The 16,982-nt window shown below is 39.4% G+C and overlaps 1 protein-coding gene across 2 annotated transcripts in view; it reads right to left on the bottom strand.

Annotated features, from left to right (window-relative positions):
- Positions 1 to 16,982, bottom strand: part of FAM20B (FAM20B glycosaminoglycan xylosylkinase) — a 48,331-nt gene that overhangs the window by 25,227 nt on the left and 6,122 nt on the right. The window contains exons 1-4 of one of the 2 annotated variants that reach the window (XM_059937275.1): positions 11,238 to 11,261; positions 10,523 to 11,031; positions 5,181 to 5,267; positions 1,497 to 1,606 (exon numbers count right to left, since the gene is read on the bottom strand). In XM_059937275.1, the coding sequence (XP_059793258.1) occupies positions 1,497 to 1,606; positions 5,181 to 5,267; positions 10,523 to 10,899 (574 nt within the window). In that variant the 5' untranslated portion in view covers positions 10,900 to 11,031; positions 11,238 to 11,261. Of the gene's footprint in view, positions 1 to 1,496; positions 1,607 to 5,180; positions 5,268 to 10,522; positions 11,032 to 11,237; positions 11,262 to 16,982 lie in introns of those variants that run through there. The other variant, XM_059937265.1, reaches the window with a different exon arrangement.

Below are 16,982 nucleotides of genomic sequence, written 5' to 3'. Positions count from 1 at the left end.
ATAAGAAGAGACATGACAGAGATGATTCCTCTTTCATTCTTTCTCTGCAATGTGAGGATACAGGAAGAAGACTGCTGCCTGTGAATCACAAAGAGGGCTTTCACCAGAACCCAACCATGGTGGCACCCTGATCTTGGACTTCCAGTATCCAGAACTGTGAAAAATAAATCCCCATTGTTTAAGCCACACAGTCCATGATATCTTGTTATAGCAGCCAAACTAAGACACTGCCCTATGCTGTAGAGTGTATCCAGAAGCTTTTCTCTAAATGTACCAGTCCTTTGTACTTTCAGGTCTTTGTGCCCTCATTTCCATTATACTTCCTGTTATTTTGCCCAATGCCCTTCCCTCTTTGCTGCCTGGGTAGCGTCTACGGATTCTTCAATACTCAGCCCAAGTGTTAATAACCTCCTCTACAAACCTTTTTCTGGCCTCTCCCTTCCCCCGCACCTTGCACAATATATGAGAGTTAACCTTCTATGAGTCTCTAGATAGCGGGCCTATTCTTCTCATCCATCAGGAATGCATGTTTGCCTAAGCATAAAATTGGACAAGCAGAAGTGATTAGAAAATATATGAAACAAATCAGTGACACTGTATGCTTTTGGTTATTTGTAAGAACAGCAGAGCCCTAGCCTGATAAGTTTAAATTCTGAATGGTGAATCTGTCAAAAGTGCTTTAAATATTCAGTTTCACCTCATTATAAATGTAAATCCATTCGCTCTGGCAAAGCAAGTTGAAGTTCATCTTGCAATGTCTATTTCAACAGTCATATCAACGCAGAGTACTGTGTCATTGAAAATGGCACCCTGAAGAGGCTCAGACAAGAGACCACAGCACCTCTGAATTCCTCCCATTCTCACTATGTCTGCAAGGAGAACAGGAGTGAGAATTCTAGCCCAGACCCCTTACCTCAGAGTGTGACAATGGAGAACAGAGGCCAGAGGGATGGCAGTCAGTTCCACACACAAAGAGTTACATAGGCTAACCTTTGCAGAGTAGGAGGAGGCAGTGGTGATCTTCCAGGCCCAAGGGCAACCCTACAAGGGAATTTCTGACCCTCTTATCGAGTTGCCTTAAGGTTTGCTCAATTCTCAGGAGACAGGAAACAGTTCCCAAGAAAGTACAGGAGTATGAAAAAAACCACCAAGGCAATGATACACAGACAATAACTGATTTAGACCAAATTTTGAGTTTGAGATTTAGTTTAAGATCAAGCAGAAGGAAATAAAGTTATCCCCTAATTACACTATCGTAAATGACCTCACTTCCTACTTCACAGACACACAAAGCGTGCATTAGGGAAAACTTTCAATTTCCTGCCATCCACCTTTAGATCTATTTCCCCCAGTAATCTGAGAACAAGTTGCCTGATTTGCTTTTGTAGTCTCTTGAGTTCTTCAGTTCCTAAAAGTCATGAGCCAGCTTGCTCAATGATGCCCCATTTAATTTATTAACTATTCCCTTACCTAAACGTCCTCTATAACCTCCTTACCTATGGTTAGGAAGGTGCTCAAGAGCTGCTCCGTGGCAACAGGCTTGATCTCTGTCCGCAGATTAACAAATCTGCCAACCACCAAGGGGGCTCGGCGGAAACCCAGAATCCTGGTTTGGAAGGTTGAACAGAAGAGAAAAATCTTTGTGGATGTATTTTAAACAGTAGTCTTTTTTTTTTTTTTTGGCTGCGTTGTGCAGCTTGTGGGATATTAGTTCCCCAACCAGGGATCGAACTGGGCCCCTGGCAGTGAGAGCGTGGAGTCTTAACCACTAAGCACAGGACTGCCGGGGAATTCCCTAAACAGTAGTCTTAAAAATAATGGTTAATCATGTTAGGTGTGTAAAGGTATTGCTGATTGCTGGTAAGTATTTTTTAGCGTACATACATTTATGAATTTAATATCAAGATGTAAATAATTTATGTAAGACAAATCTAGCAAAACGTGAGCAATTGTTAAACCTAGGGAGTGGGTATATGGGTTCACTATACTATTTTTTCTATGTCTGTTAGAAATTTTTCATAATAAAATTTTAAAATTTAACAAAGCATTAAAAAAAAATTGGGCTTAAACCCATACAGGGCTTCAAACCTTTACATAAAACACTGACAGAAAACTATACAGATTAATCTAAAAGGATAAACTCATAGGACAACTTAAATATAGATACATTTGAAGATACTTCTAATGGTCTAGAAGTCCAACCTTATCGTTGAGCACCATCATTTTTTTTAAAAAAGGAAATTTTCTGGCTAAAAAATACACACTCGCTGAAGAAAAGTTGGAGGGGCAGGATTTGGAACACACAGAAATTTATGGAAGAAAATTAAAATCATCCATAATTCCACAACCGAGAAGTAACTACTACCATTTCGGCATAAGACCATTTTTTCCTTCACATGTATATATAAACACATACTCACTCTTTGTGTGTATATACACAATTGAGATTATGCTATATGCACTTCTGTCTCCTGCTTTTCACTCACCATTGTATCATGAGCCTTTTCTCATGTTATTAAAAAAGCCTTTAAAAATGACTGTGCATATGGGGCGTATGTATATGTATAACTGATTCATTTTGTTATAAAGCAGAAACTAACACACCATTGTAAAGCAATTATACTCCAATAAAGATGTTAAAAAAAAAAATGACTGTGCAATAAATAATCCATTGTTCAGGGCTGCTGACTGACTCTGTCCTAAACTCATTTTTAGAAAAGCCACAAAAGGAGATCAATAGATGTCAAAATAACATAAAAAATGAGAGAACTTCCTGAGGCCAGAGGAGGTGGTTAAATCCTAATGTAATGGAGAAATAGCAACCCAGAGCAGAAAAGTATAAGGTGGGAAAAAAAGTGGGGAAGTATTTTTTTCTCCCCATTGACTGTTGTCAGACCTTCAAAGAACAGCAGCCACTTAGTGCTGGGAAGCCATGTCCAGTGGCACCTGAGCTTGGATGGGGCAGTTAACAAAAGGGGTAGGGGGACTGGCCAGAGAATATCTTTCAGACTTTGAGGGAGGGAAGGGCTTTAAAATACAAGACCCCCAAAGCACAGGTGATAAATTGAAACATTATAGGGACTTCCCTGGCAGTCCAGTGGTTAATACTTGGTGCTTCCACTGCAAGGGGCACAGATTAGATCGCTGGTCAGGGAACTAGGATCCCGCATGCTGTGTGGCGAGGCCACAAAAATAAATAAATAAATAAATAGAAACATGATTATATTTAATTAACATCAAAAGTAATAATTTCTATACAAAGACCACTTCACTCTAAGTTAACAAACAGGTGTTGTGCTGTGAAAAGGAGGTACTAATCTCTGCCCATAATTGGGGGAATATAAAATAATAATGAGATACCACTCTACATATATTAGATTAACTAAAATTAGTATGTTGGATAATATAAAATATTGGTATGGATATGGGAAAAAGATCTTCATGAACTGCTGGTGTCCATCAACAGGGAAACAGGAAGGGGTTTAGGGATGAAGAAAATAAGGAAACAAATGAGGTCTTGGAAAGACTGATTCTAATGTGCAATTAAGTGATGAGTAGGATTTATCCAACTCCTTCCCACTAGGCCTTAGAAGAGGCAGTGAAAATTCATGGTATTGTGAACAAACATTTATTTAATTCTTCCCTTTCAATAGATGTTTAGATTGCTTCCATATTTTCACTACTGAAAATGCTACTAGCTAAGATCTTGGTATATGTATCTTTGAATTTCTGATTCTCTAGGGTACTTCCTAGAAGTATCTGGGATGTTTGCATAAAAAGGTAGTTACTCATTCAAAGGGTATGAACATTAAGGTTTTTGATACATAATGCCGGAGTTCTTAAAAGAATGACTGAACCAATTAACAATGACAGAAGCAGTATACAAATGTCAATGTATTCCTGCCAATAAAGTATTATCTTTTTTCTAATCTTTGCTATTTTCAGTAGGAGAAAATAGTATCCCATTGTTTCAGTTGGATTTTTTTGTTTGTTTTGGCCACACTGCGTGGCTTGTGGGATCTTAGTTCCCTGACCAGGGACTGAACCCTGGCCCACAGCAGTGACAGTGCGGAGTCTGAACCACTGGACCACAAGGGAATTCCCTGGATTTTTTTTTTATTACTGGTGAAGATGAACTCCCTCTGTCATATTTATTAGCAATCAATAATTTCTATTCAACCAACTGTGTTCTTAGACCATTTTCTACTAGCGTTTTAGAGCATGTATAAGATTTTCTAAACATTTATATATTAAGGTTATTAATGCTTAGATTATATTAGATTCAAGTATTTTCCTCCTAAGTTTGTTTGCTTTCAAATTTTGTTTGATGTTTCTTGACATATGAGTTAATTTTTTTTTAATTTAGTTGAATCTATTGAGTTTTTTCTTTGTGATTTTTAAATTATTGCTTTTATGCTTAGAAAATCCTTCCTAATCCAGAAAAAAGACAAAAATTCATCTTTATTTTCTTCTGGTTTCCTTATAGATTCATTTCAAAAATATTGTGAATAATTTCTTTTAAAGTCTACCAATATGCCCTGATTAAAGAGCTGATCAGAGGAGCAACTGGGGTACTAGACAATTCAGTTACAAGGATCCTGACTAGTAACTTGCTAAAAAAGTATTAATTTTCCTAGTTAACTTATACATTTAGAATTCGCATCTATTTTTCTCTTAGAATTATCCTGGTTATTGAAGCTGTGCATATTTTGTATAAAGGACAATAAAATTCACATATATGTCATGCTATATGTTTCTAGCATATGAGGATAAGTGAGTATTATTTAAAACAAGATCAAAACAAAACAAAAATCAGGACTGCCAGGCCCAATTAATGGCCAGTTCAATTTAGGGACTTGAATTCAAACTCTGGCCTTCTTCCTGCCATTTTATTTACCAAGAACATCTTCACTCATGCTAATGAGAGAGGGCATAACAGAATGAAATGACCTAAAAAAGCCTGGAGTTAAGACATTTACTTTGGTATTCCTAGTACCACCCAAATAATGAGGAACTCATACAAATTTAATGGAATTAATCAGTTATCTAAAGTAGGTAACAAGTTAAAGTTATTAGATTTCATTTTTTTATTACATTCCTTTGAAAGGAGTCCACAAGTCCTCTCTAAGATATTTCCAAAAGGAAACAAAACGAATGTAACCCACTGTGATTACACATACCTGTCCAAATGAAAGGCTGCTACCTCTGCATTGTGTCTATCATAACCAGCATATGGTTCCCCTTCTACCACATAGTCTCGGTTATACCTGCAGAGTGAATGGGAAGCACAGATGCAGACATGAATTATGTCAGTACCAGAGGCGACAGCACAAGAGGCAGAATAGAAATTTGCAAGCCTGATTTTGCTCTAGAAAACTTCTCTGTCAATCCTGAGAACAGTCATGGATTAGCATAGATCACTGGTTGATGTGGTGAAGATGAAGTGGAGAAGAAAACTAGAATTATACATCTACCTCTGCAATCATTCTATGAATAAAACACAGATGTTATTTTTACCCCTCTAGAAGACTTTCAATGTAGCTTAAGTAAAACTATAAGGTACTTTTCTGGAAGGTGAGGACCATCTTTGTATCTTCAGCACAGTGTTAAGCCTACAGTTGGTGCTTAATAAATGTCTACTGAAATGTTTATTAGACTAAGCTGAAGTAAAAGGAAAATACGGCAAAGCTTACCAGAATGGCTATGGCAAGGCTTATTAGAGAAGTTTAAATTTCTTGGGGAAAAAAATGGTCCAGATATGCCTCTGTTTTTGTTAACAAGGAGGCAAAGGTACATTTGCCTTCCCTGTTAATGGGAAGAACTAGACACAATTCACCTATGACCTCTACTGTTCACCTGCATTTCCTGAATCAAAAGGAGACCTATCAGGCTTTTCAAGACAGAAATAAGTTGAGAATGACGTGAAGAGGAGCCACCCCACTAAGGACACTTGGATCTCCAATGCTGAAAAGGCCATGGGGAAGTGAGAAACGGTACTATACAAGGCAGTGACCTTCAACATAAATGACCACAGAATACAAAGTAAAACCATGTCCACCAAACACATTTTCAAATCAAAGTGATGAAACATTTATGTTAGAAGACAGTCATGCAAAACCACCTGGTTGGACACCAGTTTCTTCTTAGCATGGTCAATATACTCAAACGTATTTTTTTGTTTCTATTGTCAAAGCATCATTTAGGCTGCCAAGGATTACACCTGTTACCTCCAAATTAAAAGTCTCAGTTTTTAAACAGGACTGCAGCAAAAGCTGACACTATTCAAGCACTTCTCTCTCCACTACAGCTGCAGGCTGTCCATAAAGCTGGGTGACAGTCCTTGAATACCTTATTTCTCAGGACTCCAGAGGAGCCACAGGAAGATGTGTAGAGATGTGCAGTCCACTCCTTTAGTGAAACATTAGAAAACTTTCCAGTACATGGAAAGGCTGCTTCGAGTGAAATGTAAAACCCTAGAAAAATCCAGGAACTTTGGGAGTAGGCTGGAGAAACAGGGAGGGAAGGAAAAGGGAAAGGAAGAAGAATCAAAATGAAAGAACTGCATTGGAGTCCAAAGGTCTGAATCCTTAGTTCATGCTTTGGTTATGAGAAATACGGAAAGTCAGAACTCTGGATCTCATTTTCCCCAGCTGTAAAATGAGTAGTTGGACTAGCTGATCTCCAAGGTCCCTTTCAGCACTTCCTAAGATCAGTCACTGACTTCTACCCACCCCCAGGCCCTTGCCGTCTTGTTCCTTTCCCACCGTAACTGCAGTTTTTGCCTGTGAAAATCAATTTACTTCCAGAAAGAATACAGCTATTGGGTTGGCCAAAAAGTTCGTTCAGTTAGTGAACACGTTGTTCAATAAAGATCTTCGTGAAAGTGAAAAATGTCTTTTCTTACTTAAAGCCCCATTAACTTTTTGGCCAACCCAATATACTGAAAAAAATCACTTTTATAATAATGTAATAAAGAAAAATGTGCAAATAAAGGCATCACTGTATTCCTATATATTTCATATACTATACAAATCTTCCATCTCTGGCAGGAGGACATGGACAACCAGGCTCCAGAAATGCTGAACCACAAGCGGCTGTTAAAGAAAGGTGCACGTCTCGATTTAGCAGAAAGGTCTTGGATCCTCCTCTCAACACAGCAATCCATCTTAAGTCACTGACAGAGCAGCAAAATTCATACAGTAACTGCCAATAAATCACTCCTATCCTTCTGGTGAAGGACATCAGAATGTGACCAAGAACATTAATTTGCACTTACACTGGGACTATATAGTCTCAGAGGCCCGCAGGGTCAGAATAGCAATTTGCTGGGTGTCTGGGGGCTGGAGTCAATTTCTACAAGCACTTAAATGTGCACCCACTTTCCCCACCCCAGGAGAGTGCCAGGTGTAATCAGCCCAGGTCAGTGTGTGCAGTGACTAGAGCGCTATCACCTACTGCAGGGGCTTGACAGCTTGCGGGAGGTGGGGCATGAGCATCTGTGGAGCTGGGCGTAGACAAGGGCTCTTCAGAAGGTGATGGGGGAGGAAGGGGCCGCACTGACAGGAATAAAGAGCTGGGTGTAGAGAGGAGGACCAGGCTGTGAGGGGCTGGTCACTAGGCTGTGCAGGCTGGGTTTTGTCTGGTGAGCAATGGGAATCCCTGGATGTTTTAAAGTTGGGGAGCACAGTGATTATATGGGTATTTGGGAGAAGAATGAAAGTGGATTTCAGGATGGTCTGGAAGAGGAAAGTAATGGGAAGGCTGCAGTGGTAGTAAGAGATATGAGATAAAGCAACAGTGACTAAGGTTAGCTTATGCATTTATCTGCTGCCACGTCCACTAGTCACCAGTCTGGCCTCTTCCTCCCTCCAGTTATGCTTTGTCTGAATACCCCAGTCCTATCTGCAAAGCACCTGGACTAATACTAATGTTGCACACCATCAGTAATATCTGCCTTCTAACACTTCCTGCTGTCCCATCTCACCTTCAATTCTTAGTGTACAAATAGTGGGTGTGGAGAGGGTATCCTTTTATTTAAACACAAAATGCCTGCAACTCATCTCTTTTTACATGAATTTAATTTTTGTTTTTAGTTTGTCTTCTTTCCATCACTCTGCTTATGCTGCAATCTCTCAGGCTACAAATCAAGGGGTCAAAGATCATATCTCAAAAGGAAAGTAGCAAATTTTTGATGATGGGTGATCCATGTTATCTCTCTTACAGGAAGGCAAACAAATTTAAGAGAATCACACGTGTGTGGCAGAACACAAGTTGCTCACACTCTGACAGCTCCATTAGTTACTGCAGGGTGATCTTGTCAAGTTATTCTTTCTCAAGTTATTCTTTCTAAGTCTCAGTTTCTTACTCTGGAAATAAGAACTGTAACTGCCCACAGTTGTGATGAAGGTTAAAAGCATTAACAGATACAAAAGTACTTAGTGTAATGCCTGGCAAATGGTGTGTATGCAACAGAAATTAGATCCAAGGCCCACATAACTATGCTTTTTCCTCATTACCTGACAATCAGACTTTCTATTCTCCAAAAGTGTACTGCATTTTAAAACTTTCCTAATTTCCACATCTTCCACACACCATACTTCCCAGTTCCAGGCAAATGCAGATCCCTTCCACTTCTGGAATTCCAATAATATTAGCTCTCTGCTTGCCTATTATCTACTGATATATGGGTCATGAAGGGAGCTAAGCCAACTACTCTGGTCACAGTTGGTTTTTGCACCCCTTCACCCCATATTTCTTCTCCCACTCCAGCAAGAGACCCAAAGTTATGCGTTATAATTTTCTCAAAAGCTCTACTGAGGAATGAAAAAAATGTTTAGTACACAGAAAATTTTAGACATTAAAAATTTTGAGAAAACCCACTAGTAACTAATTCCTGTCAAAAGAATATAAATCACCATCATGTTAACCTATTTCAAATTCATATACAAACAGAAAACTTTAAAAAAATTAATTATACTATAGAATGGCCACACGAATTATCTCTGTAGATCCTTAGAAAAGTCCAAAGGGATCACTGTCTAACAACATATGATCTAGCCCTCTCTAGTTCAAATTTGGACTGAGGCAACTAAAATGGCCCAGTTCTCTGCTTAAAACAGGTAAAAGAAACAACAACGAGATATCACTACACACATATTAGAATGACCAAAATCCAAAACACTGACAACACCAAATGCTGTTGAGGATGTGGAATAACAAGAACTCTCATTCACTGCTGATGGGAATGTAAAACGGTACAGCTACTTTGGAAGACAGACTGGCAGTTTCCTACAAAATTAAACATTCTCTTACCATATGATCCAGCAATTGTGCTCCTTGGTATTTACCCAAATGAACTAAGAACTTACATCTACACAAATCCTGCACATGAATGTTTATAGCAGCTTTATTCATAACTGCCAAAACTTGGAAGCAACCAAGGTGACCTTGAGTAGGTGAATGGATAAACAAACTGTGATACAGCTATACAATGGAATATTATTTAGCAAAAAAAAAAAAAAAAAAGCTATCAAGCCACAAAAAGACATGGAGGAACCTTAAGACACAGAGAGAAGCCAATCTGAAAAGGTTACAAAAGGTATGATTCCGACTATATGGCGTTCTGGAAAAGGCAAAACCATGGAGACAGTAGAAAGATTAGGGGTTGCCAGGGGTTCAGGGGGAGGAAGGGAAGGATGAATAGATAGAACACAGGGGACGCTGAGGCCAGGGAAGCTATTCTGTATGATACTGTAATGGTGAATACTTGTCATTATAAGTTTATTAAAACTCTCACAGAATGTACAGCATGAAGAGTGAACTTAATGTAAATTATGGACTTTAGTTAATAAATTAATATTGGCTCATCAACTGTAACAAATGTACTAATTTGATGGAAGATGTTAATAACTGGAGAGACTGGGGAAGAGAGGGGAAGATGTTAATAACTGGAGAGACTGGGGAAGAGAGGGGGTACACAGGAACTTTCTGTACTTTCCCCTTGATTTTTCTGTAAACCTAAAATTGCTTAAAAAATAAAATAAAGCCTATTAATTAAAACAAAACCAAAGCTCAAGTGAAAGAATCACGGCTTTAGTGCTAAAAAGGACTTAAGTCACCCATCCAAAACCTACTCCAACTCTGGGCAACTCCTACTCCACAGTGTCCCTGACATGTGGTTGCCCAGTCTTTAATTGTACACTTATGGTGGCAAGTTGCTTATTTCCTAACCAATTCATTTTGTATCTCTAACATCTGGCACATAGTAGATACCTGACAAATTTCAGAATCAAGGATAGCTCTAATTGTAAAATGTGCCATCTAATATTGAACCAAAACATATTCCTATAAATTTCCCTTACTCAAAGAATCATGGAACATTAAGAGCTAGAAGAGACTTCAGAGATCTTCTAGTCTCTCCTTCCCATTTTACTGAAGAGAATACCAAGAGAGGGAGATGAGCACTCATATAAATACCAAGTTACAACTAAATAGCACAGATAACTTCAAGATGAAGACTTACCGCTTAGGTTTGAAGACAACTTTCTGTCCTCCTTCAAGTATCAGTAAGGCTTTCAGTTGTGTCCCTTTATAACCTACATCAGCTTTAATGATTTTCTTGGTGGCCATGGCATGCATGATTGCCCCCAGCTCTGGTGTCTCTTCAGGGTACACTTCCCGGGGAACCACCCACTGGGCTGCAATCTCCCAGGGAGACTGCAAGGTGTGGTCCAGCTTGGACACCAGCTCTACCCGCAAGCCAGCCATCATTCGGTGAAAGGCCCTCTGGTCCTCCCGGTTGGCAGCTGACGTATCTAAGTTGTCAATCAGGAAAACTTTGGTGAAGATAAAGATGACAAGGAGAATTGCTAACAGCACGACTCGCTGCTTTAGCTTCATGTTGACCTCTTTTCCTTCTCCCCTGACTACTCTCTCTCACTTATCAAGGAGAGCAGGTGGTGATTGTCAGCAAGGAGATTCCATGATTATACACACTGGTCCATTTCTTCACTGAGGTGCCTCCCACAATTCCTGCAAGCCCAAGTATAAAGCACAATTCAATCAGAAATTCTGTCCTTCCACCCCTGAATCTTTTGCAAGCCTCAAATATATTACTCACCATTTTAGCCTTGCTAATCCTATGCCCGAGAAGACCCAATAATTTAAAATGAACTGGTCCAAGGAAGGACCTAATAGTTAAGAACCAGGTACACTGAAAATTTAAAAGCAAATACTACCGTTTTAATAGGGTGCAGAGCCATCTAGGAGCCATTTGGATGGCTACCAATTCCTAGAAACCAAAACAATAGGAAAAAGCACAAAAAAGTAAAACATTAAGATAGGCATAACTCCTTAACTTTCATTTTTAGCTTTCAAAATCCATAAAGGACTTCTGAATATCCAAAACCACCAGTATTTGGTAACTTTTCAGTTATCTCCTCCAAATATAAGTTTTATGACACGTTATAAGACAGGAACTCCTAAAAATGCCAAAGAGCGTACAGAGGAGAGTAATAACTCCCTCTCCAAATTCAAATACCTAGCAATCCTGGACATGTCATATCTGCTATTCATGTATTTAAATACGACAAACACCCAGATATGTATCTCTACTTAATCAGTCTTCTACTAATTATTTTTCAAAATTAAAAACCCTGTAAAATATGGATAATCAAATCTGGATAAATTAAGTAAAGGAAAAACATATCCCTACACCATCTGGCTATTAGTAGAACATGACCAGAAAACTAATGAAACCTGATACTAGAGCAACACTACGAAATCTGGACTGGTCAGGCACGTAACAGAGATACTGATGCTGCAGACATAAAGAAGTGCTGCTTCCGGTGTGGGGCGCACCACCCTCTGGTCAATTCTGAAGCTAAAAGATTCCAAATACAAGATTTTTGCAAGGGTGTCAAGAACATACAATTCAGCCTCATTTGCATGCTGACAGGTTGCTTTCCACTCCACAGGGCCATTTAAAAACATGCACAAGCTTACTTTGCTACATGCCTACAGGCAGCACTGCACTGGGCTAAGACAAAGATGACAAGAAGATAACAGGGTGTTGCTTCACTCTCCAGTTCATTTAACAACTCAAACCATTAATTGAAGAAATAAAACCAATACAAAAGATAGGACAAACGATTCAGGCTGAGACACTCCCACCCAAACTGGAGACTGCTCCCCTAATAACAGCTGGAAACACATCCAAGAACAGTCTACTAGAGCAACAGTGTGTTCTAAGGGCAGCACCTTGCTCAGAGCTTGCTGACATGCAGTTTATTCGTGGTGATTGACCTCTCTTCCCATTCATTTTCATAAAGATGGGAAAGCGAGAGTCACATTCAAATTCTAATTATCTCCAGCCACCTGTTTTGTTGCATTATCATCTCCCAGGGAGTACATAACACTATTAGCTGAAACACAGGCAACTCAAGTACATCCAAAATGTAATTGTGATGGTATCAAGTTTGGTGTGAAACTCAGTAAAACAGTTCCCTGCGATTACTGATAACAGCAATGCTAGAAGAGCAGATTTCAGAGATTTTTGCTAGTTCCAACATGACCTAAACCACACAACTTCTTCAATTATTTGTTCAGCAGTACACATCTCTGGCTGCAGTGGTAAAAGGTAACATGGAAATCTCCCTGTGTCAGCAATCATTTCCTCAGCACCTCCAGCTGCAACTACCTCCTGCTGAGGTACAATTCTGGCACAAAGGGGTCAGCTGAACAGATTTTCACTTCCTACAAAACCCTCCTCAGGACTAAAGTCGGGTTAACCCGTGAACTTCTAATGATGCTGCTCATTTCATTTAGAATGAAGAAATTCCTCCCTTATGCTATATAAACAAATTATATCTAAACATTTGGCACAAAGGTTAGGGAGAGTGAGGGCTTTTTTTTTTTTAAATCACCAATGCAATAGGAAGTTCTAGTAGCTCCAAAATTCAGACAAAACAAACTGAGTCTGTATGCTTTTCAATTTTGAAATCTCATTACCTTCTGATGGGCCTCAGAAGAGCACATTCATCAGTTTAGGGCTGCAGATAATTCATCCACTCAACTAGGACAGAAATTTCTACTAAGTGAACTGAAGAGTTCAACTGTTACCTCACTTCACTATTTACCGCTGCAGATTAGTAGCAAGGGCAGGTTGAACGAAGGGGCTGAACAAGTTTTCTTGTTTGTGATTAGTCACCACATCCTGGTAGAACAAGTAAGGTTGCAATTTGACACTGTTCTCTACAACCGCCCGTCATGCCCACAGCCATCGACTTCATTTAGTGCTCAGCACCTTCTACTGGATCCCTAAAAGAACTGCCTCTGGGCCTCCACGTCCTCCAATCCAGACTAGATAATGCAGCAAAATCATATTTCTAATCACACACCATTTTTGAGTTCTATAAATCCCCTAGCAAGGCAGTAAAGCCCTACCCTAAATGACTTCGGCCAATCTACATTGCTAGGCATCTCTCTCATTCTCTTCACTCATCACTTGTCAGCTTCCACCACAAACATGGTCCCCTAAGTCACTCCTCACTGGAACTCTTGTCAAAATTCCTCTAGCTCTTATCTTTTCTTCCCATCTTCTCCTGTTTAAAGCCTAACTGAGCTTTGAAGGGCCATCTCCAAAGCCATTTCTGGTCTCTCCTCACACTCTATAGTAACTAACCTCTCTCATCTTTAGACCAGTACTTAAGTACATTCTGCTTTATCCAGTGTCTTCTTGTATGTAGTTCTCAATCCCCCTCTCAGAATCCTGGCTCCTTAGTGATCTTAACTACCTTTGCACTCCCTGCAGTACGTAGCATAGTAAGGGTAGATGCATTGTTCACCTAAACTGAACAAACCACTGCAAATGAGGCTAGGCAAGTATCTTAGGACTCTGCTGTTAATTTCCTCGGTGGTATTCGGTATCAAATGAGTGTGTATTAACTGGCACCTTAATGTTGGCTGTCCTTAATTAGCTCTCCTTTTTTTGGGAATCTACTTCTCTACCAACACTCTACTCAATTTAGTTGGTAGTTTCAGAGTACAGTCTCTTTTTCTGAGTAAGTACTGACAGTTCAGAAAGAGGTATTCCTTTAGCTGGAAAGCTGCTACTCCTTCAGCCTACAGGGCAAGAACAATGATATTCAAGAAATCGACAATGTAGAGGTTTCAGTGGAATTTTTACAAAAAGTCTATGAGTTTGCAAGACTCCTATTCCAGAAAAATGTATTAGATGCATGATACAGAATAATTCCATCCTCTAATAATGGCAGACTCTTTTACTCTTTACAATGATCCCCTTCTCTCCTGTATGCTTGAGAGGGGAGGGTACCCAAGACAGAGCTTCCATGCTGTATTATCTTCTTTTCTTACTGGAGACAGCAGCATACTATGCACACTCTGCAAACTGGGTTTCTAAGAGGATCCCTCTTTTCAGATACTAAGAAAATGAAAGCAAGATCACTGGGTATATCCCAAGTTATTCATGAAAACTTCTCTTGCATTCCCAGGAGCCTGCCTGCTATATTTCATGCCCTCACCTCCTGTATAAATGCCTCCAACAGTGTAACATTGTCCAGTTATATTATGGTCATTTATTTTAATGTTTCGGTTATGTGAAACAGAGCCTACCTCAAAGAACAATCTCAAGGTAATAACATAACTCAAAAAATGTTAAATATAAAAACGCAGGGCAAATGTAAGTCTTCACACTAAAAGCTGGTATAAATTCCCAGACTGGAGTTCTGGAAGGTAGAAGCTTATTAAGGAATTTTCATACTGAATTCTGGTTTCACACTCAGCTCCATCAGTGAAATGAGGCTTGATATGGAAGCTAATATTTCATTCCTCTCTCTCTCTCTCTCACACTCACACACACACACACACACACACACACTATCCTACACATTTGATAAGTGTTTTATAAGGATAAACTTATGACTAAAAATTGTTTTGGGAGAAACAGGTTCACACAGAAAAAGGTGAAGTCTTAGTATAAAGACTAGAATCCTCTGTTCAAGAATCTGGCTGATGTCTGGAGGAACACATACAGAAATACACATCAGTGCAGAGATCTGTTAGTCATCAGCTGATAAAATTCAATACATGTGGCTGCTGAGAACATGCAAAGACCTCACCCCAACACTCCCACAAGCCACCAGTGAGGTTCCAAGCCTTAACAGTAGCAGTGCCACGTTGAATCGCCCTCTGATCAAGTGACAACCTCACGCTACTTCTCCGAACGTCACGGAGAAGAAATCCCAACTTCTGCTCACAGCAACTAAAGTGAAGGCTTCAGTAATACTCTTTTTTTGTGCTTCCAATTCAGCAGTCAAATCAAGTTCTTACCACATGAAGGGAATGTAACATGCTTTGTGAGTGTCAAATACCGGAAGAAAACATTCCGTATGAACATTTTATGCAGAGGGCTATTAACAAAGGAGATGGTGAAGGGGGTAGGATTTATTATATAACTAGTAAAATATCTTATCATGTTTACTCACACAATCTCCTCACCCTTGATCCTGAGTAGAAATTACAAGGACACTTTCACAAACTTCTTCTTTGGTCACTGTTGGTCTCAGCAAACCTCTGAAGGTTTGGTTAGTATAAAAGGTAAGACCTGAATTTAATTAAGAGTTTTTGGTTGACTGTCTACAAAGACAGACACCAACAATTCCTCCCATCGGGAGGTGGAATCTATTTTTCCTTCCCCTGAATCTGGGCTATCTTTGTAACTTGCTTTGATCAACAGAATGCTGTGGAAGTGGCTGTGTGCTAGGTGTCTTAAAAGACCTAGCAGCTTCCATTTGGGGCCAAGCTACTATGTAAAGCAGCTCAGGCTAGGCTACTGAATGATGGGAGACCTGGCCAGCCCCTAGTTATTCTGGCCACTCCAGCTAAATGCCAGACACAGAAGTGAAGCCATTAAGGGCATTCCAGTTCCAGCTGAGGCCCCAGCTAAATACAGCCGCCCATCTGACTCCAGCCTATATCATGTGGGCAGAAGAACCAGTCAGCTGGGCACAGTTGACCTATATAGTCATGAGAAACAAATCATTTAGTCTTAAGCCACTACATTTGGGGGTAATTTCTAAAACCCAGCATTCTCACATCTATTCTGTCCATGTCAACTCTTTGGGAGACATTAAATTAACCATTAATACAAATAAAGATTGGATTAATAAATAATTAAGGTCTCTTAAAGGTAACACAAGAAAAAGACAGAATCTCAAACGGATCATTTACTGAAGTCCCTTTACATACTTTAGAGCAATCAAGGCTAACCTTACACACTCACAGACTCACACAACTATACACACCCAGTTTATAAAGCTTAACTTCTAAACTTCAGCCAAAATTACAACCCTTTAGTACAAAAAAAAAAAAAAAAATTAAAAACACACATACTTTCACCTTGGGGTAAGTCTGATATACTGCCCTCTTGTTAACTGGTGGTGACATTAGAGCACTGTGCTACATTCTTACTAGCTGCCCCCTAGAAATAAATGCAGTCTCTCCTGATGGTTAGTGACAATTATTATAAGTAAAATAAAGAGCATTCAGAAATCTCTCCACTTATCATTGTGTGTTTCTAGCTAGGAAGTCTAAACCTCTAATACCAAATGGCATCCAGTTTTTATTACATGAATAAATCCCTATTATCCTCAGAAAACCAGCCTACTCCTGCACTGCCACCACTGCCCACAACAGCATAATACTGTTCTTTTTCACGTTCAATTGGGAGTCCTCAACTAAGACAAAATCTAACAACAAGTAATATCATTAATCAGTATCTACATACAGTTTTCCTTTCCTTTCCTTGCTAAGTCTCCACTTAAGAAACAGCTACTTAATTCACCTTCTTTCTAAATATAAACTCTTCTGTAGCAGAGGGGTTAAGAATATGTGCTCTGGATTCAGAATGCCTGGGTCTGAATGCCTGCTAACCTCTCTGGGCCTCAGTTTCCTCATATGGAAAA

The sequence above is a fragment of the Balaenoptera ricei genome, chromosome 1, assembly GCF_028023285.1.
Source record: "Balaenoptera ricei isolate mBalRic1 chromosome 1, mBalRic1.hap2, whole genome shotgun sequence".
NCBI lineage: Eukaryota > Metazoa > Chordata > Mammalia > Artiodactyla > Balaenopteridae > Balaenoptera > Balaenoptera ricei.
Note: the sequence above shows the minus strand (reverse complement) of the source record. Positions and strands in the feature narration are given on the sequence as shown.